The 21756-nt window shown below is 44.9% G+C and overlaps 1 protein-coding gene across 1 annotated transcript; it reads left to right on the forward strand.

The window, feature by feature from the left end:
* Positions 1-49: 49 nt before the first annotated feature.
* Positions 50-21474, forward strand: tiparp (TCDD-inducible poly(ADP-ribose) polymerase). The gene is made up of 7 exons (XM_034097338.2): positions 50-354; positions 1854-2895; positions 11941-12130; positions 12578-12765; positions 15596-15883; positions 18299-18556; positions 20328-21474. The coding sequence occupies exons 2-7, from the start codon at positions 1880-1882 to the stop codon at positions 20515-20517; spliced, it is 2130 nt and encodes a 709-aa protein (XP_033953229.1). The 5' UTR covers positions 50-354; positions 1854-1879; the 3' UTR covers positions 20518-21474.
* The last annotated feature ends 282 nt before the right edge of the window (positions 21475-21756 follow it).

Here is a 21756-nt window from a genome sequence, read left to right on the forward strand (position 1 = left end):
CAGCGGCTCTTCCTCTCCCAAGCCGCCTCCCTCGCTCTGAAGCCCCGCCTGAGAGCAGGTTACGGGGCGGGGCCTGGCGCTGCGGAGCCGGGGAAGCGGAGCGACTCTCCACACAGCTGTGCCTCGCTCTTTGTCGGTCTGCGCTCCTCTCCTGCGCCTTTCTATCCGGGACAAGGATACAAAGAGAGGGACATGTGAGCGAGCAACACGAGGAAGCATTACCGGACTAGCAGAGTCCAGACACGGATACTTTAATCTCCAGACTGGATACGGAGCTCCGCCGATGTACGCACTGGATTTAACGCAGAGAAGAGTGTCGAGAGCAGGGGGAGAGGGGCGGACTTTGTTGCGCAGGTAGGTTATTTTTCGTCTCGTTGTGTCTGAGAAATGTCGAAAAGGGGTCCGGTGGAAGAACTGCGCTTTAAAAAAATCGCTCTGCGTACTGCGGGGCTTCTCTATGCGGGTTTTAATGCGTTTAAACTCCGTACAGATTGGCTAAAGAAGTGTTTGTTAGCTATTGTATTGAAATAAAGCTCCGGGGTGCCCCGTTTATCTTTTGTCGCTGCTCCGCCGCAGTGCCTGGTGTCTGTGTGTGTGGGGGGGGGGGGAAGACTGTAGCCTACGTGCAAACTTGCTCGGGCAGCGCTTTGTAAGCGGCACGTAGACGGCAGGGCCCGCGTATCGGACTCCCGTGATCAAAATATATGGTCCCCGGAGAGGGGGGGGGGTTTGTTACAGCGATGATTTTATCGCTCGCTCGGAGGCGCAGCTGTAATTACAGGCATGACGTTAGAGAGACCAAACACACACCAGAGAGAGTAGCAGCGAAAGACTCGGTCCCATCAAATATTCCAATTTTTTTAATCTGAAACTGGTGACTCTGGTCTCAAATTCCCTACAGCAGGATTAGGTCATATTTATTCCGCTTCAATTACCGGCTGCAAGTAGCTTCATGAACCCGCTCCTCTCCAGGACTCTGATACACTAGGATATCCTGATGTGTCTTTAATGTGGCTGATATTAATGAATCGCGGGTCATTACGGGCTAAGCCTGATGGAGAAGTATTCAGATCCTTCACTTTAGTAAAACTAAAAATACTATGCTATTAAAATACTCCACTACGAGTAAAAGTCCTGATTTCAAAATGATACTCCTGTTAAAGTAAAAATGTATCGGCAACAAAATGGACTTAAAGTACAATAGTAGGCCTACTCATCGTCCACAATGTCCCATTTCAGAATAATTAAAAGGACATACATATTATCATCTAGTTTACTCGTTATGCAACATTGATCTTTTTATAATAGTATTATTTTACTCTGTTTTTATACATGTAATAGCATGATGGTTTTCTCGCTGTGGACCAAGACACTTGATAGACTGTGTAGACTACTACTGCATTATATTAGATCAGCATATCATGTGTTTTTAATATATAGTAACTGTGAGTGTTAAATAAATGAGGTGGAGTAAAAAATACTATATTCGCCTCTGAAATCTAGTGGAGTAAAAATTACCATATTCGCCTCTGAAATCTAGTGGAGTAAAAGTATATGAAATAGAAATACTCAAAAGTACAAATATGTCAAAAAAAAATACTTGGTGTTAATGTACTTAGTCACTTCCCACCACTGGCGATGAGTGTGTGTTGTGCTCTGAGGGGTGGAACTGGTTTCGTTTCAACATAGATACTGTTTTCCTTTCCAGGAAAGGAAAGATGAGTGTTCACATTTATTTTTACAGCAGACCAACAAGCTATTAATCACCGCTTTATGCACTGAGGTGATTTCACCTTGGAAACTAAGATGTGTCTTTTTATGACCACCTCTCCTTTTCTTTCTCTTTCCTTCAGGACGGTCAGGGTTTAAAGAGGGCAACATGGATACAACTTTGCACATTCTCCAGAAATCTGCAGACGGTGTACTACCGGCTGGGATCTCCCTGGATATGAGTTTAAACATGGACACAGGGGAAGGCTTTACGGAACAGCAGATCGTGGGGCTCCCGGACAAAATACCTCTGGTGAAACCTTATTTCAAGAAGAAGCAGAGGAAATTGGACGCCAAATGCCTCCACCGTGCCCTGGAGGATCCCATCCTGACCACATTACTGAGCACGGACGTGCTGGTCTCCGGGGACGGGGTCTTTGTTCCCCGGAACCATCCGAGTCGGACTCCCGGAAGCCTGTGTGCAGCGGCCGTGGTGAAGCAGACCTGCATGGCCCAGGTATGTCTCAAGTCCCCCGGAGCCGCTGTGGACGCCACCTCTGGGGCTGGGTTATTGACCCGGGACGGTGATGTGGAAATAGCCGATACTACTGCAGAGCTGGAGGAGACAGAGCGGCGGGCGGAGCGACCCAAGATCCCGGATCCCATCCCCCCCAGCCCCTGCTTTCAGCCAAAACTTGGGCTCAGGGCAGCGGGGAGCTCAGTGACAATACCGTCCCCCGGCAGGGATATACGCCCCTCAGTTGCAGCCCAGGTTTCCCACCAGGAGGGGAGCATCAAAAGCAATGACCTCTTAACCTCTGGGCCGAAAACCGTTTCGGTCAAAGCCTGCACCCAGGGCCCCCGGGCCCTCCTTCTGCTGCCTGACAAAGGCATCCTATTTGAGGATAAGAGTGAAGAGGCCTCCCTGGACCTGGTGTTCGAGCTGCTCACTCAGCTCCAGTATCACACACACCAGTCGGACTCTGTGGACATCTGTGTGGATTTCCTCCAAGGACTGTGTGTGTACGGTAATGACTGTGCCCACCACCACACCGTGCTGCCGTACTACTGGCAGATCCGCAGGACCTGCACCCAGACGTGGCAGAGCATGGCGGACGAGTCCCAGGAACAGCTGGAGAGGCTGTACTGCAACCCGGACAATGAGCAAGTCAGGCTCAAGTTTCAGTAAGTGCCCCGCTTCATTGAAACCTGTATCCCTCACTCCATTGTGGTTATCTATGTTTAGATATCAGATCTTTGCTGTCTGTACCTGTGGGCACGGGGTTCATTCACTTTCAATTCAATCATCTCAAAATGGGAACTGAAATCAGAGGTGGAAGAACTACTCAGTCATTTCACTTAAATCAAAGTAGTGTTTCTACATATTACTAGCACAAACGTTTTGGCATCACAATATGCTTGAAGTACAAAAATAGAAAGTACTTATAGAGCAGCCCTATTTCAGAGTCATATTTACGAAATGACTGGATTGCGTTCATCACAGCTGGTAAAGGTTGTTTCATTTTGTGTACAAAACAGAATAGCTTTCCGATATCTTACAAAATCGTGTATTTACTCGTTTTTTTTATACATGCAATAGCCTTTTAGTATAGTTGTTTGTCAGCATGTGCTTTTAGATTTACAAACGGACCTTAAGATAAATGTAGTGGAGTAAAAAGTACAATATTTGCAGTTTAAAATTATATTCTAAAGTACAAATATGTCAAATGAATATGTGAAGTGAATATACTTTCCATCAATGGTAAATCCCACTGAGAAGGCTACGGTGTTGTAAATTGATATAGGGACATTGTTGCCGTGTCACAAGTACCCATAAATTAACAAATATTTGACACTTGTGACACGGCAACAATGGAGCAGTAAGCTGAGTGATAAGCACTTCTGGTTGTTGGAAACAGTAGACCTCGGCCGGCTTCCTCTTTGGTTTCACCAACGCCACTAACCTCCCAGCTGTTCTGCAAACCTGTGTCTCGTGTCACACTTGCCGTAAATGTGTGTGTTGGTCTATTAATCTCCCTTGCGTGTGTGTTTTTTGGCTTTCTTGTAGTTAATGTTTAACTGACATACATTTTTACTGTGTTGTCACGCCACTCCATCTCTGCATATTTACCAGTGGTGAAAAGTAACTTATGTACATTTATTCAAGTTCTTTCTTGACATTTTTGTACTTTACTTGAGTACTTCCATTTAAAGCTACTTTATACTTGTCAACTACATTTAAGAGGCAAACATTTTACTTTTTGCATATGCTATGATGATACGGTATAATGCAGTACTGTACTACTAATAACCACACTATTAAAAGTATCTAAATGTGTCCACACTGAGAAACTACGATGCTAAAGGGCTCTTAAATTATATTAAATAATCATATAATACTATGAAAAGATCAATTCTGCATGAGTACTCTTACTTTTGATGCTTGTAGTACGTTTAGTTTTGTGTCTACCGTGACGTTTACACGCTTTATCATGTGCATACCCCAAAAAGCACAATATTGCCTCTTCAAGTAACATTTTAAAATCCGTACTTTTACCTGGAATGTCCTATTTTAAAAACCTTAGTGTTTTTGTACTTTTACTTCAGCAAAGGATCTGAGTACTCGGTCCAACACTTATCTACTTCCTGTATCTCCCTGCTCCCCCTGTGATTGGCCGAGACTTTGCGCCACTCATGGCAGAGAAGCTGTGAACTTCCATGACCCCCTTGTTGCCTTGTGCGGTCACTGACACAGACGCAGTTGGCAGCTTCTCCCCTTCCCTCGGTCATAGACATGCACGCCAATGTGTACACACACACACACACACACACACACACACACACACACTGCTTGTCACGCAGAAGCTCACACGAAGTGGAGCTCAGTGGCTTGCAGTGCTCACACGCACGCCTTTTAGCAGACAGAGATAAAACTCTCTTTCACTCTCACACACACCCACATAGACACACACACACGCATGCGATTGAAAGCCTCCGTGGGGTGACATAAAGGAGCATGCACCACTTCCTGTGACACTGTACTGCAGGCGGGCACATTCACACACTCGCACAACATGGAGCACCTTGTTATGAACCCTGGCTGCTTCATCGTTTATTCTGCTTATAATAAATGTTACTGTAATAAATCGTTAACCATGATGTCATGTGACTATTTCCATGGACATCAAGGATCACTTTCATTAACAATTAATATTCTGAATATTTTCTGGATTTATTTTTTAGGTTGTAGCTTTTGGTTTATTCACAATCTTCTCGGTGAAAGTAGTGCAACCAACTCAGAAACATGGCACTGTACTATCTCATTCAAAACAAGAAAGTCCTCCACAGAGCATGGGCATGTTTTTAAAAATATTATTTTGATGAATCCTTTTAAAAACGAATCATCTCACTGTTTCAGGCTGTTGTTCGTAGTGTTTCCTGTTTCAATAGTTATTACGGAAAGAGGTTGAACATACAGATATCGTTGGGCTTAGCTCTGTGAGGAGGACCACAGCTGGAAATGAGCCATTGGCTATAATCTGGCATCTCTTCTCTTTGCTGAGATTAGTGTATTTGTATGCATGGTCCTTCTATAAATACATACATACATAATAAGAATTAGTTTTTGTAGTTTAAACAAAACAAAAAAAACATCAGTTCCCTATCCCACAAACGAGAGCATGTTTTGTTTTGAAAAAAGGACTTTGAGGTAACCCATGATCAACTTGAGTTGTCTGCTTCAGGCAGTTACGTGTTGTTTGATTAAAGTGTAGCAGGCACGGCTTTAAGTTGTCCATCTTGATGATTTCAAGTATGATCTCGAATGTACTTTATTTAGATCGTTTTTCTAAATGCATCCTAATGGAAGTGTTTTTCGTCGTTGCAGCACGTTTGCACCTGTAGGCCAGAACAGATGTAACCCCGTCATAGTGACATTATCCTCCGAGTCGTGTAAAGTAACAATGACACGGCGTTATCCCGCTATTCCCTCAAACTATCATACACGTCTTTCAACGATCAAATCAATAAATGGAATTGATATAACCCGGAATCACACATCGCACATTTGTTTCAGGTTGCCTTATACGGTGTACAGCATTCATCAACATCTGTCCTTAGACCCTCGCAGGAGAAGTCCCAAATAAACTACAAAATGAATGCGAAAAAATTGAAGAAACCTACAAAATATAATACTTTCACATCATATTCAGTCCAAGTGTTAGAAAATATATTTCTCTTGAAAAGGAAATGGATCAAAGTGCATGGGAACAATCGTCCAGGTGTCGCCTGGCCTTATGAACCAAGCCCTTTGAGTGTGCGTTTGTCTTCTGGTTATGCCGGTGTTGACACTACACACACACACACACACACACACACACACACGTTTGCGTAAGATTTGTATGTCTGATTTGTTGACTCCCTTTTTTTTTTTTAACTGAAACTCGATGCAAAGTGCAGTTTGCTTCACAAACAGGATAAGCACCTGGTGGTGTTAATCCGTGTGTGTGTGTGTGTGTGTGTGTGTGTGTGTGTGTGTGTGTGTGTGTGTGTGTGTGTGTGTGTACACTAGCTAGTCCCTGACTGGGTAGTGTTTGTTTCAAAGTGTTGAACTCCTCGTGACCTGTGTATATTCACACCACAGGCTAGGACTTTAAATAGGTGCTGCCTCGGGTGGACGTGAGTGTTATTTAAATGGTGTGTTGGGGTGATGTATTATATAACACAGAATTTTTTTTAAACGAATTCAGTTGATGGAAACAGTTGTCGTCATAACACACCGCTCTACCTCCCACCCAACGACTCACACCAACACACACACGTGTTTTAAGGGCCGGTGCTTCCTTTTGTTGCAATCTTAAAGAGGCTCTATTATACTTGTTGGCGTTTTCTCTTTCCTGTCGTGTGTACTATAGGTTTTTGTGTATGTGAATAGTTTGCCACGGCTAAAATCTCTAAAGCAAGTTCTTTGAGTGAAGTCAGTATTGGTTAAAGGTCTGGTAAAATGTGCGGCACACACACATTTCCTCTGTGCTTTGTGTTTTCCTGGGTGTGTGTGTGCGAGCTCTTTAGAAACGCAACCCAGCCTATCTTCTCATGCAGGCAACTGCACACACACACAGGGTGAATATCACCGTGGTTACCACAGCCAAATGATAACATCGTTAGCGATCTAAAGAGCAGCAGATTACTTAACAAGCCCTACTGTCGGTATGGCAACACAGACCTGTTTTGCCATCTGCCCCGTGTGTTTGTGTTCGGTTCAGAGCGAGTGGTTTTTAGTGTATGTGTCTGCATCTGATTATATGTCCTGTCCGGCTCAGTGTGTGTGTGTGTGTGTGTTCTGCGCTGAGCTGTTCCCATGTGTGTGTGATCCATAGCGCAGGTTAATCCCATCCATATGATGAGCAGGTCCGGCTAATCCTCCTTCGTCATGAACTCAGCCGTTAGGGGGAATGTCGCAGTCATCGCTTCTTAAAGTTGTACCTTGATAGTCTTCCAGTGTGTGTGTGTGTGTGTGTGTGTGTGTGTGTGTGTGTGTGTGTGTGTGTGTGTGTGTGTGTGTGTGTGTGTGTGATCCGCGCCGCTGTTACAGGAAAACACATTCAGCACCAAATCTCCTATAATCACAGCAATCTTGTGTAATATATTTGTAAGGAGGATTTGAAAAAATGATTTGTACCCGTTTTTTTTACATGTGAGCAATTGAGAGCCTCTTTTGTCGGCTGGGTGATAAAAAGCCTTGCTTGTCATTAACTGACATAAAGAGTCACCGAGTACCAAGGGCAGAGCGACCTGACACCAAGGTGTGTGTGATTGCGTGGGTGTGTGTGTTTATATCGCAGGGGGATTCCATGTCACCTCATTGTATAACGATTCAAAGAAAATCAAGGATGGTTGTGTCTACGAGAAGCTTGTGTGCCGGTGGTGATTGTGCGTGTGTGAAAGGGGCGGTGGCAAGATAATCAGACAGTGTGTGTGTGTGTGTGTGTGTGTGTGTGTGTGTGTGTGTGTGTGTGTCGTGTCAGACAGCCCATGTCATGAATCAGTCGGGCGAGGTCTGGGTCGCTCTGCTCCTATTACTCAGTCTGCCTTCATTTTTCCTCCTTTATGGATATTTCCTCCTGCACATCTCCTCCCCCTCTTTTACTCCCCTCTCCGTCTTTGTATCTCCCTTTTTTGATCCCTCGCGGGCCTCGAGAGGTGTGTGTGTGTGTGTGTGTGTGTGTGTGTGTGTGTGTGTGTGTGTGTGTGTGTGTGTGTGTGTGTGTGTGTGTGTGTGTGTGTGTGTGTGTGTGTGTGTGTGTGTGTGTGTGTGTGTGTGTGTGTGTGTGTGTGTGTGTGTGTGTGTGTGTGTGTGTGTGTGTGTGTGTGTGTGTGATTTGCCTCAGCACTCATCTCTTTTTCAAGTGTCACGAAGTGTTATTTTTAAGGTCAAACTCGGTTATCTTCCGATCTGACGGCACATTTTTTCACGATTTGCACCGTGAACGGAACATTTAATGGGAGGTTTGAAATGGGAAGGACACTGTGAACTTTGGGTCTAAAAAGAAACACACACACATTACAAACGAGACGACCCGGGCCACGCAGGAGACATTTATTCCTGTTCTCTTTGTGTGAACAAAATCAAATGAGCCATATTTGAACAGATAACTGAGATGGCTCTGACATGAGGAAGTAACACCAAGCCACGGCATCAAGCTGTGTGTGTGTGTGTGTGTGTGTGTGTGTGTGTGTGTGTGTGTGTGTGTGTGTGTGTGTGTGTGTGTGTGTGTGTGTGTGTGTGTGTGTGTGTGTGTGTGTGTGTGTGTGTGTGTGTGTGTGTGTGTGTGTGTGTGTGTGTGTGTGTGTGTGTGTGTGTGTGTGTGTGTGTGAGAGAAGCAAGCCGTCGTCAGCAGATTGGGTTGACTGATCAAGGCGTGACGGGGTGAAGTTTGCGCGTGTGTACATGAATCTGTCGAAAGAATGTGCGAGTGACTGAGTTCTCGTGTTATTTTTTTTTCCCTAGCCTGAGACGTTCACAATAGCATGACTGATGCTGGTATGCGGGTCCGTGTGTGTGTAGCCGTGAGAAAGTTCAAGTGTGTGTGTGTGGGGGAATCAACAGCCAGTGAGTTATTTTAAAGAGGCCCTATTATGCGTTTTGGAATCGTCCCTTTCCTGTTGTGTGCTATACAGGTTTGTGTGCATGTAAATGGTCGGCAAAGGCTAAAATCCCTGGTGTTCCCCCCCAGAGCGAGTTTTCAGAAAGATGGTGAAAAGAGGTGCTCCAACACAGGCAGTATGATTAGAACAAGTTAGCCTTCGTGGCCTTTTTCTTTCTCCTTTAGCACACAAGCACCGCTCCCTAGTCAGGGTTTTCCATTCGCACGGCGCTCACCTGTAAACCTCCTCGGACGAGTCGCCTTTTCTGTTGACTTTCGTGTGTGTGCACACAATTCAAATGGCCGACTTTTTTTCAAGCGTGGTCTTGAAAGTGTCAGCCATGCCAGAGTGGGAGTGCCTCTCCGTGTCCCTATCCAAGTGTGTGATTGGCCTTCGGCTTTGAAAACACCGAATCTCAGTGCACTTAATTTAACCGCCGGAATTTTATTTTTAGAAACTAGTCTGGGAGCGAGCGGGGGGGAAAGGACGCTGTGAAAGGCTTGACTGACCTCTGTAGAGACCTGTCTTCGTCTGTCTCTGTCTGTGAGACAGTGACTAGGTTTTACACACACACACACACACACACATAACACAGCGTCCCAGTCACAAACTGTTCTATCCTGTGAGACGGAGGAAAAGAGAGAAGCAGGTGCATTTTTCCTTTTCAGCACAGAGTACACAGAGACGCTGTGAACCGGGGAACAGGGCAAACCGATGGCAAAGAGAGAACAAAGTGAGCAGCCGAGAACAGGCTGACCAGGCGTGCTGAAAAGGATGTTCTTTTTTCACACTTTATTTGTTCCTGCCACATTTTCAGTTTCTTGGTGACCCTTTCCACGGCTCTTTCTCTTCTATGTCTCCGTTCTCGCTCCGCATGAAACCGAAAACATGGATTCTTATTTTTTTTAAATGCTTGAGTGCAGTTTAGAAAGATATCTCCAGGATATCTGCGTTCTGCATCTGCCTGGTCTTTCTGGTCCTCTGACTCACTCCCCATGCAGTTACTGTTTTGTTTCTTCATTTGCTTGGTGGAGAAAATCTCATTTCACTTCCTCTTCACGAGACGCAGCCACAGTGTAACTTGGCAGAAACACTGAGTCGTAAAACTTTGTATATAATTAGTATTCATATCAGTTTTTGGACTCGGCACGCCTCATTATCAGAAAAGGGACCGAAACTGATGGGACCTCGGGGACCAGTAATTGCACTTGCAGGAGATGAAACTGAATATTTATATCACTGTTCCATTATGATATGAGGTTTCACTTCTTCAGGCCATTGAAATATATTACTCAGCAAGTCCACACACACGCACTCAGCTTTTTTGAGTATTATCGTTCACTTCATTTACATGCTTTTTCTGGAACAAACCGAACGGCACACACACACCACGGGAACGAAACTCCCACACACACATTTCCAGACGGACCCACACTCCCCAATGTCTAACCTTTGACTTACATCCAATTAGTTTCCCAGCAAAGATCAATGAGCCCATTAACACTGTGTGTGTGTGTGTGTGTGTGTGTGTGTGTGTGTGTGTGTGTGTGTGTGTGTGTGTGTGTGTGTGTGTGTGTGTGTGTGTGTGTGTGTGTGTGTGTGTGTGTGTGTGTGTGTGTGTGTGTGTGTGTGTGTGTGTGTGTGTGTGTGTGTGTGTGTGTGTGTGTGTGTGTGTGTGTGTGTGTGTGTGTGTGTGTGTGTGTGTGTGTGTGTGTGTGTGTGTGTGTGTGTGTGTGTGTGTGTGTGTGTGTGTGTGTGTGTGTGTGTGTGTGTGTGTGTGTGTGTGTGTGTGTGGTAAAGTTTGCATGTGTCTGTGGCTATGTGGTGTGGATGCATGTGTGTTTTAAGGTGTGTGTGTTTGTGTCTGCCTCGCTGTCTGGCTGATGTCTATGGCATAGCGTGCCAGTCTGAGATGCCCACATTTACGTGAGTGGTACGTCTGACCCAGAAAGGATTTGCCACAGGCCCTATGGTGAGCTAATGTAGAGAGACTGATGCACACACATGCAGAACATACAGACCCAACGGGGCTATGACTCATGCTTTTTGAGACGGAGAGGGGTTAAGGGAGGTTGTACCCACATGATAACATATTTTTGTTTCCACCATTTATATACTTGCTAAGAGGGATGCTAACACTTTAGCATTTGGCAAACACATTGCTCTTTAGCTTATCATGGCTCTCAGGAAAACCACTGTCAGTATCACAAAATAAGAGGGAAACATGTGAAGGCATATCACGACATGTTTGGAAAAATGCTCTTTTTGCTGAGATGGATGAGAAGAACGATACCACTCTCATGTCTGCAAGCTAATGTGAAGCTACAGTTAGCAGCATGTTAGCTTCTTTAGCATAAAGGCCGAACACAAGGGAACAGCAAGATCCCTCTTCCCCTAATTAAAAAATCTCTCTTATATAAACATGTTATATTGTTAAAATATAAGCTAACCGGCTGCTACCATAAGCAGCCGGTTAGCTTTGCTCATATCTGGTTGCTTCATATTTAGACTACATGGGGAAAGTATCAGTCTTGTGACTCTTGTCGTCTAATTCTTAGCTTAAATGAGCATATCCAATGTCAGTCTATTCCTTTAAAGTGTTGCTGACATTCCTCCTCTCACATATTTCTACAGATGTTTAACTATTCCTATAGCCATCATGCTTCACAGTAAAACATCAGAAATGACATATTACTTGGCAGTTTTCCTTCTGATATAAATAATGACGGAATCTCTTATGTTCGTATCTTATCTTACTGTAAGATTAAACTAAGATTATTATGTTAATGCCTTTTTAGTGCGTGTGCTTCCGTCTACTTTCTGCATTTGAGTTAGTCATGCGGTTGATACAGTCATGCTTTGTGACTCACAGCGAGTGAGCAATTAGAGGTTTTGGTCGTCTTGCTCCAGGGCACTCGGGTCAAATTTAAGGTTTCGTGGAATTCAAGTACAAGGTCACCATGACACGGCCACATGTGAGCCCACAGTGTCATTGTACATCGTGCTTTCCCCACTGACCGGCTGCAGGAGTTCTTTTCTGTTTAATTTTTAACCATGCTTTTTTTTTTTACTTGTGTGTTCCAGGGGTCGTGTGTTTTCCCTAGACTTTAGCGCGATGCGTGTGTGTGACCTGGAATTTGACCGTGTACGACGACTCACCACTCCCGCCAGCCCTCACGCCGCGCCCACAACAAACCCCAACCCCACCCCCAGCTGTCACACAGTGTGGAAGTACTACTGCAGGGACAACTTTGGCTGGAGGGAATACTCCGAGGTAAGCAATGATGTGTGTGTTCATATGTACGCTTTATGAACACAAGGGCAGACACCGATTGATTGTCTAGCCACTGTGATGGGATTGATTTAGATACGCATGCATATACACCGTAGATGTTGCCAACTCACTTTAGATTGAACCACTTCTACATGATACAATTAAGCTACATTAATTTGCTGGCCGATAAAAGAGAGAGTGTTACATAGTGATGTCATTATGGCCTGGAAGATATTTATTTCACCAAAGCAAAGATTGACTGTTTTCCATCAGTTAGGTATGTCCCATGACGACGTTGTTATCAGATCAGCTTTTTTGTTATCTGAACATCGCCACGCCACGCATCACACGACATTTCTCTCTCTCGCTCCTTCCACGGTTGAATGAAAATGCACAATGGTCAACATGATGAACAAAAGAGTCTAATCTCTTCTTCCTCTTCTTCAGCCGGTGGTGAAGCTCATCGAGGAGGCGAGTACGAGGGGACTCAAGGAGGTGCGCTTCATTACGCTACAGAACCAGTACATCCTCAACATCAGGGAGGGCTTCCAGCAGAACGCCGTGTTCGGGTTCCGGCGGCAGATCAAGAAGAGGCCCATGTTCATGTCCTCTGTGATGCTGACGCCACACCTACAGTAAGTGAAGACATTTAATCGCTGTAGCCACTGCCTCAAATAAGAAGACATGGTTATATAAACAGCCGAGCCTGGATGCTACCGAGTTGTTGTTTTTTTGCCTTTTTCTTTATAGTTGTGATCGATCAGAATCATCTGCACAAATTATAAAATGACATTAAAAACAATCAATAAAAAGCCAATAGACTAAAATAAATCTAAAACAAGCTAATGTAGAATAAGACGGGGGTAAATGAACTAATTAAAGTTACAGAGCAGGGTGAGATATGAGTTGATTTCATCGAAAGCAGCGGCGACAATAAAACTCTTTAGTCTGGATTTAAAACGGTTTCAGCGGATCTGTTCCAAGTAAACGAAGCATAGAAATTGAACTTGAAACTATTATTTCCTGTTCAAACCTCGCAGAGTGCCGTTCAGCACTCTGATGTTCACCTTGGAAGAGAACGTTCCGTATTTTGGATTTGAAACCCATTTAGCATTAAATGGTAAATGGACTGTACTTGTATAGCGCTTTATCCAGTCTCTAAGACCCTCAAAGCGCTTTACATACTACATGCATTCATACAGAGCAGTGTGCCTTACTCGAGGACCTAACATTCACACACCGTGCCATCGGGAGCAACTCAAGGATCCATCGACATGTTGACTGCACGGGCTGGGATCGAACCCACAACCTTCTGGTTGAAAGACGACCGCACTCCCTCGCAGCCACAGTCGCCCATTACAACAAAGTCCTCGACTTTGAATCTAGTTACTGGCCTCACACACACACACACACACACACACAGTGAGCTCTTCAGTTTGCGATACACTGTCTCCCTGGGGCTCTCTGTGTCCTGCGACTCGCTGTTTGGAGACACGCAGGCACACTCTGGTCGGTACACATTGCTAATGTCGCATTCAGGGCTGAATACACCGTCTGAACACCGCGTTCACCTTTAATCTGTTCTCATGCGGCTATACAAAGGTTTGGGGCATTGAGCAGACCTGTCCTGTGCAGGGCGAAGGCTGACCCTGAATACTGACATGATGAGGCAATACCAGAGCTACACAGAGAGAGGAGAGTAGTTAATGTCCGATTCATATTTCATCTCCTTTGTCTCGTAACTAGTCAGAAAGTCTGCGAATAAGATCAGATCACTTTCTTTGAGGACGTTTCTGCGAGTTTCCTCTTTCAGCTGCTGCTTTATTCCTGAAACACCAGATTGGAAACCAGTGGCGTCACCTCACCCCGTTTGTGTTTCACTTCCCGTGTGTCCGAGCTGGCAGCTGCAGGCCGAGCGCGATCTGTTCCCGCAGGGCCGGTGACGGGCGAGAGAAGAGGAACAAAATGGAGAGCAGGAGAGAAGCAGGCAGAGAATGACACGGTGGAAACGGGAGATGGAGACGGTTGGATAGAGAGCACAGCGAGAGGAAAAGAGAGAGAGAGGGAGGGAGGGAGAGAGGGGGGGTAAATGGGTTCCAGACTGGGTGGAGAGCTGCTGAGAGAAGCGGTGACATGTCGAGCGGTTTGTTCCCGGACCTTTCATTAGTTGTTTTAGTGTGTTAATCATTTAGCTTTCAACTGATCACAAACACTTCAGCAACAACATGCAATGACGGCTCAAGTTGTTTCCCAGTGCGGTGTCCTGTCCTCGCAAGTGACCAAAATAAGTGTGTGTGCATCAGGAACAGTGTGTGCTAGACGTTGAGGTCATTAGCTTGATTGGCACCCTCCCCACCTCTCTCCCTCTCCTTCTGTCATCTCTCCCCCCCCCCCCCCCCCCCGACGATGTTATTTTCAGCCATCTCTCCCTCCCCCGGTCACCGCACCGTACTTTCTCACTCTTTCCCTTTCTCTCCATCAGTCTCTTGTTATCTGTCCCTTTCTCATTTCACACTTGTTTTCTGCCGCAGTCTGTGCTGTGATCTCTCTCACGGGGGAATAGAGACATCGATTTCGGGGGAGAGATCGAGGTCGGACAGATGAGATAAAAGAGAGATGAGAAAACTGTCTCGGAGATTCGCTGATGACTGTCTCCTGACGACACACACACACACACACACACACACACACACACGGCTGAAAGGGCCAACAGCATCTACACTTAGCGATAACGTGACGGCTACTGTTATCGACTGCCACAACAGCTTTTTCGTCACTTTCATGACGGCTCCGCAATTAGCTTTTTGATTCTGTTCTGTCTCGTTTCATTCCCTGCCGTTTCGTGCGGTCGGTGGCGGCTGCTGTGGAGCGGTGATGTCATTGTTGAGAGTTGGAGCAACACGATTTTGGACGTGTTGCGGCAGACGGCGGTTTAGTTTGACGTTGCAATGCAGCTCTGATTGGAAACATGTGGGAATGGAGAGAGGAGTGTTGGGATGAGACTGACGACTCGTTTAGAGATTGAGATTAAAGAGGACGTGCTGTTCCGTGCACATGTTCAGATGTGTGTTGTGTCTCTCCTGTGACATGTTTACGTGCCTTAATGTTCAAACAGGTTTGTATGTGTTCTCATACTGCCTGCGCCGCGGCTTATGTAGTTATTTTGAGGTAGAATATCCTCGGGAATGAACTGCTTGACATTAAATATAAAAAAATTGTAAAACCAAGCTGTTGACTTTTTGATTGTTATTTAAATGAAATAATGGTACGTGCACTCAACATTTAAGGGTCTCCATTTCCCATCATTAGCACGGCATTTATATATTTTTTTATATTGCAACAAAATGTAATGAGAAATAAAATAAACGTTTCCACTTTTAAGGGAAAAAAGCAAGACAATATATCGCTTTTAAAAAGTGTGTCAATTGTTTAATTTGAACACCCTTTCTCTCTCTGCCTCTTTAGGACTTTGGGTGCCCTCCCTTCATCTCCCCTCACCTCCTCGTCCTCGTCAATGGAACTCTCCGTGTCGCACCCCCTCTCGCCGACCACCGCCAACCCCCCTAGCCTTTTCCCGGAGACGTGGTTGCCCATGACGATGAGCCAGGACTTCCTGCAGGTGCCGGTGTCCCGCGAGGACCGGAGCTACCGGACGGTTTACAGCCTGTTCCACAAAACGGTGTCAGAGACCAAGTTCAGGATCCTCAAGATCCAGCGAGTACAGAACCCCTTCCTCTGGGAGAAATACAAGAGGTGAGTCCAGGAGCCTTGCACCTTTTTATACTTACCATGTTTTTTTAATTATCATTATATTAATACACATTTTAAACGAAGTATTGTTCAGGAGGATACTTTTCACATATTACCACTTTATGGTTTTTGAAGTAAAAAGCCAACATCAGGCCATAAAGGAACTGCAGCACGGTCACATGACTTCACGTCCGTTAAGCTAAAGGCGGCTAATGTTTGGCGTTTAGTCTTATTCAGACACTTGTTATTAGCAACACAACGCTAAGTAATTCCCGAGTGTTGAGGACTCGTTCCTGCCCCACTCTTCAGAGCACAGAGAGTAAAACAAACATAAGTAATAAAAGATAAATAAAAATCACATGAAAGCAATTCTTTGTAAGTGTTATTTTATTGGAGTGTTTGCAGCCCTGGTCTCCTCAGGCAGGTCTTCTTAAAGTTTAAGAGCCCTGACAGTAGCGGCAAGGGACATAAAGCAATAAAAAGGTTTGATGAATAGCTCGGAGGAAGGCCTCTCAGGTAGCCAGCGTGAGGAAGCGTGAACTGTTGTGATGTGGTTATTCTTAGCAGCAGCGCTTTGATCGAGCTGGAGGCGGGAGATTTGACTGATCGCCTCTTAATCTAAACTCAGAGTCACGCAGCGTTTCCATCAATCGTAACCGATGGGGCCGCATCTCAAAACACTTTAAAGTTCACTGTGGTCTTAGTGCCGTCAATGCTTTTGCGTGCACACTTCTACAATGTGTACGTGCAGCTGTGGCGTGTGACCTTTGACGCATCTGTGGCTGTTTTATTAAAGGTTACTCTGCTTAACTGCTGGAGCTCTTATGAGCATGCTATGATTATAAGTGGTGGGCCAGCACAGAGAGATGTTTGTCATGTTGATGTTTATGGGATGTTGTTGTTGTTGCCCGAAGTGGTGCTAAAGTTGTAGCGAGATGTCGGAGCGGTGTGGTTACATTTAGGTTTGATTGTTAAGCTTTTGATCCAGATTTCTGTTGATCTCAAAACACTTCCAACACAGCTGCATATTGACTCGCAGAAAGAAACGTCATCTGTGGCCGACACACACGGGGTGCATGAGGAACACTGAGGAGGGGGGGCAGAGGAATGTGGCGAATGAGAGCCTGTGTGTGTCTGTGTGAGAAAGAGTTGGCCGTGGTGAAGGAACACATGAAGAGAGGGAGATGTTTGGACAGGATGTGCCTGATGAGGATGTCACAATGATCTGCCACCATCAGCTGTGACAGGCTTTCTGTGTGTGTGTGTGTGTGTGTGTGTGTGTGTGTGTGTGTGTGTGTGTGTGTGTGTGTGTGTGTGTGTGTGTGTGTGTGTGTGTGTGTGTGTGTGTGTGTGTGTGTGTGTGTGTGTGTGTGTGTGTGTGTGTTGTGTGTGTGTGTGTGTGTGTGTGTGTGTGTGTGTGTGTGTGTGTGTGTGTGTGTGTGTGTGTGTGTGTGTGTGTGTGTGTGTGTGTGTGTGTGTGTGTGTGTGTGTGTGTGTGTGTGTGTGTGTGTGTGTGTGTGTGTGTGTGTGTGTGTGTGTGTGTGTGTGTGTGTGTGTGTGTGTGTGTGTGTGTGTGTGCAGTTGATTTCCTCTTCCCACACTCATGAAAGGGAAGCTGTAACTGCTAGTGTGTTTGCTTTTTTAAAGAAAGGAAGTTGAACCGCTTCAATGCAAAAATGGATCATATGATATTGAAAGTGTGTGTTAATGATTTGCAGTGTGTGTCTGTGTCAGGTAAAAAGCCTCCAGGGTCACAAGAGGTCATGCCGGGGTCACAGCCTCTCTGCTCTGACACGCGTTCACCTCCACATGGCGGATTGATCCGTTGGTGTGTGTGTGGCTTAAGAAACAGATTAGGCCATATGTTCTTAGCCAGTCGATAGTAAACGAGGCTGTGGGTTTGACGGCTGCAGCTGCAGTTCATCACCTGAGCGACGGTCTGTCTGTGAGCCGAGTCTCATCAAGAAGAAGAGTACAGAACGTTTTGACATTTTAATGTTTATTGTCAAGGGGCGGAGTCTAATATCCAAACACTGGAGATTATTTTTCTAAAGAATCTTCCAAGCAAAAATCGCAGGACATTTGTTTGTCTCTTCAATAAGGAAGATGTTCTGCTTTTTAAAACATTGTGATGAATGAATGTGATTACATTTGTGTGGAATTAAAATGTTTTTTTACATGCACAGAGTTAAACGATTGCAAATACAGATTTTTTTAATTGCATGAAAAAGGGAATTTTGTGAAATAAGGTGAATGACTAAAAAAGGGTGATTTATAAAAATTAAATACAATGTAATTCAAGATATATCGTAACCCTGGTGTCATGATACATGTTTTATGGCCAGATACACGGCCCTAATGTTGTCTTGTTAAAATGAATAATAATAATATTTAACAATCCTCCCTCTCTGCCCACAGGAAGAAGGAGTACATGTCCCGGCGCCTGTCTGAGATGGACCGGCTGCTGAGCGAGCGGCACCTATTCCACGGCACCTCGGCCGACGTGGTGGAGGGGATCTGCAAACACAACTTCGACCCCCGGGTGTGCGGCAAACACGCCACCATGTTCGGGCAGGGGTCCTACTTCGCCCGCAAAGCTGTCTACTCTCACAACTTCTCCAAGCGCTCGCCCAAAGGAGTCCACTGCATGTTCCTGGCCAAAGTCCTCACTGGAAGGTGTGTGTGTGTGTGTGTGTGTGTGTGTGTGTGTGTGTGTGTGTGTGTGTGTGTGTGTGTGTGTGTGTGTGTGTGTGTGTGTGTGTGTGTGTGTGTGTGTGTGGTGTGTGTGTGTGTGTGTGTGTGTGTGTGTGTGTGTGTGTGTGTGTGTGTGTGTGTGTGTGTGTGTGTGTGTGTGTGTGTGTGTGTGTGTGTGTGTGTGTGTGTGTGTGTGTGTGTGTGTGTGTGTGTGTGTGTGACAAGTTAAAAGGGGGGGAGGAAGTCTCTGATTATGGATTTTTCTTTTCTCTTTTGCACGTTAGTCACTGCAAAAAAAGGTGTTGATGATAGGGTATTAATGTTTTATCACTGTATTAGTAATTTCATATCCCTATTTAGATAAGTTTAATTGGCAAGAGGAAAATATATGTTCAGTATTTTTGAGGTTATTATTCTTGCAAAATGTACCCTACATTAGGAACATTTTCCACTTTCTATTTTATTTTCACTTTACAGACTGAGAAAACAAGACCTTTAAAGACATATAATAATAATAATTCCTTGCATTTATTTTCCAGTGCTCAAAGCGCTTTACACATTACACATATATTTATTTTTATACATGCAATGGTCACTGTGGACAATACCCACAGAAGCAAGTTCAGGTGAAGTGTCTTGCCCAAGGACACAACGGCTTATCTTTGAGAAACAAGGATGGACATTTTATTTGAATCTATATGAAAATAAATAATAACTGTAACAAGTAGTTTATTTTAAATTTCAAATATTTGAGTAATTTTTCAGACAACAATAGCAGAAAGTGCTGTTTTTTAGCCCCTTAAGTTAGAAAATGCGCTGCTTTTTTATTATTAGTGATATTTTATTAGAATCCGTAAAAGATTATTTATTGACAGTTTATTTTCTTTTTATTAGGGGTTACGTGTTTTAGTGTCCCTAATTCTATGTATTGATGTAAATAAGTTCCCTTTAACACATGTGCTATCAGGATTCATGTCCAGAACACATGGCTATTAATTTGGATCATGGAAATCCAGAGCTACTTTTCCATAAACCATCATTCAGTCACGCTATGGGCCACGCTACTCCCTTAAAGCAAGTCAAATCTCCTCCACACATGTAAAACAGCTGATTTGGATGCACCCATCAGACCTCCCCCAGCTCAGTCTGCAGTGCCCCCCCCCCCCCCCCCCCCTCCAGACCAAGAAGTTATCTGCACAGCGAGGGTTAACTGGAACACTATCTGGCACTGAACCCCCCCCCCCCCTCCTCCTCCTCCTCTGTCTGTAGCTTAGAATGTTCTTATTCTAATATGATTTATGTATGACCCATGGAAAGTGGAACAAAGATAGAGATTTATGGAAGTCTTTAGGGTTTGTCATTAATATTTAAGAGAGGGAAAAACAATCTGGTTTACAATGCGCTGGCTCAGTTCATATACTACATTTGTTTCGTGCACTTACGGCTTATGCTTATATTATTTAAGGTGCCCTAAAGCTCACAGACGAGCAGCAGCCTTGTAATCAGCAAATGTATTCCAGTCCTTTTATAAGGTAACGTAACTCTCAGACTTGTAGTTATATCATTAAAATACCAAAGCCATTGCTGACCAGTTATCATTTAAATGGGACGTTTTGTGCTCGTCTTCAGGTTCATATTAGTGGTGAGTGTCTCTACTGTGACATGTCTCCATGCTTTCATGCTCAAAAAGCTCTTTTATTTTTCTCATACGGAAACAAGAGAACTTACTCTCCTCTTCTTCTATGTTATGCAGGTTTACTGTAGGAAATCCCTCCATGCGACGACCCCCACCCATCAACCTCCGCGACCCCTCCAGTGACCTCTACGACTCCTGCGTGGACAACTGGGTGGACCCGCAGATCTACGTCATCTTCAACGACGACCAGAGCTACCCGTACTTCATCATCCACTACGAGGAGGTGCCGGGCACCGTCGCTGTGTGAGCGTCAGACCTGGGACTGTCTGAATCTGGAAACCCCTCACCTTGCAGTCTGTCACGGTGCCAGGCGGGCGGAGTTTCCCCGCCTCAGATGCAAAAGGAACCGTTTTCAACAAGGTGATATTTAGTAGAGTACTTTTAGCTGTCGCTGAAACGGACTCTATTGGAATCTCTTTGTCGGACTGAGCTTCAAACATCTGCCGCTCCGACAGTCGAGGAAATGACATCTGTATCAGACTGGACTGTAAGGAAGCGGATCAGACTGGACAAAACTGGACCTACAAACGGACGACACCATCCAGTGTTCAGAGGTGGGCGACCACGCCGGACTGGACTTTGCTTTACAGGATTTTAGCGGTGATCACCACAGGATTTGATCTCCCTCCTTATTTCGGTGCAGAAGCAGGAAAAACCAAACGGAGTCGTCGTACCGTGATGTGACTGCAAGTCGTATGGCTGTAACTGAACTCCCATCAGGACAGGGAGCGTCCTGCCAGTACTGTGAAGCCGGCGGTATTATCCCCAGGAAGCAGCAACACAACATTAACCCCCCGTCATTCTCTTACAACAAATCATCGTGAGTGTTAACCCAGCCTCCGGACCATTTCTTTTCTTGTGCTGCGTGTTTTTTTATTTAGTGGAAACGGATCTCGTGGCCTCTTCAGTCGGACATTGAACGTGAGTTTCGGCGGGACTTTTACACATCCGTAGAAAAAGAAAACCTCCCGGCAGAGGTTCCACACCAGTGCTGTGCCTGGTCAGCGTTTATGCCTTTGTGCCCTCCGTTTCAGCTCCTGGCGGGGGGGGCTGAAGAGTGACCCGTTCCCCCCCCCCCCCCCCCGGAACTCATCTCTCTTGGACCGCTCTCTCTCTCAGAGACAGTAGACATGTTTTATTGAAACTGCACAGACGTCCTCTTTGTTTATATTTGAACTGTGTGCCTTTTGTTCATAAAAAAATTATTTATGTTAGTTTAATGTAACATTGATTTAATAAAGAATCTAAAAGGAAAAAAAGATTTAATGTTTTTGTGCTTTTTTCAGATCATGTCCAATCACATTTAATGTATAAACGCGGCTATATTTGTAAGTTTGTTTAGAGTTAGATGGAACAATTAGATTTTTGGGGGGGCTAATGTCTAAGTAACAGAAAGGACAATACGCTACACATCTATATTTTTTATACATAAATAAACCAACGATATGATTCACAATATTTATTTAACATTTTTCGTATTGCTTCC

This window comes from Pseudochaenichthys georgianus, chromosome 13, assembly GCF_902827115.2.
Source record: "Pseudochaenichthys georgianus chromosome 13, fPseGeo1.2, whole genome shotgun sequence".
NCBI classification, from domain to species: Eukaryota; Metazoa; Chordata; class Actinopteri; order Perciformes; family Channichthyidae; genus Pseudochaenichthys; species Pseudochaenichthys georgianus.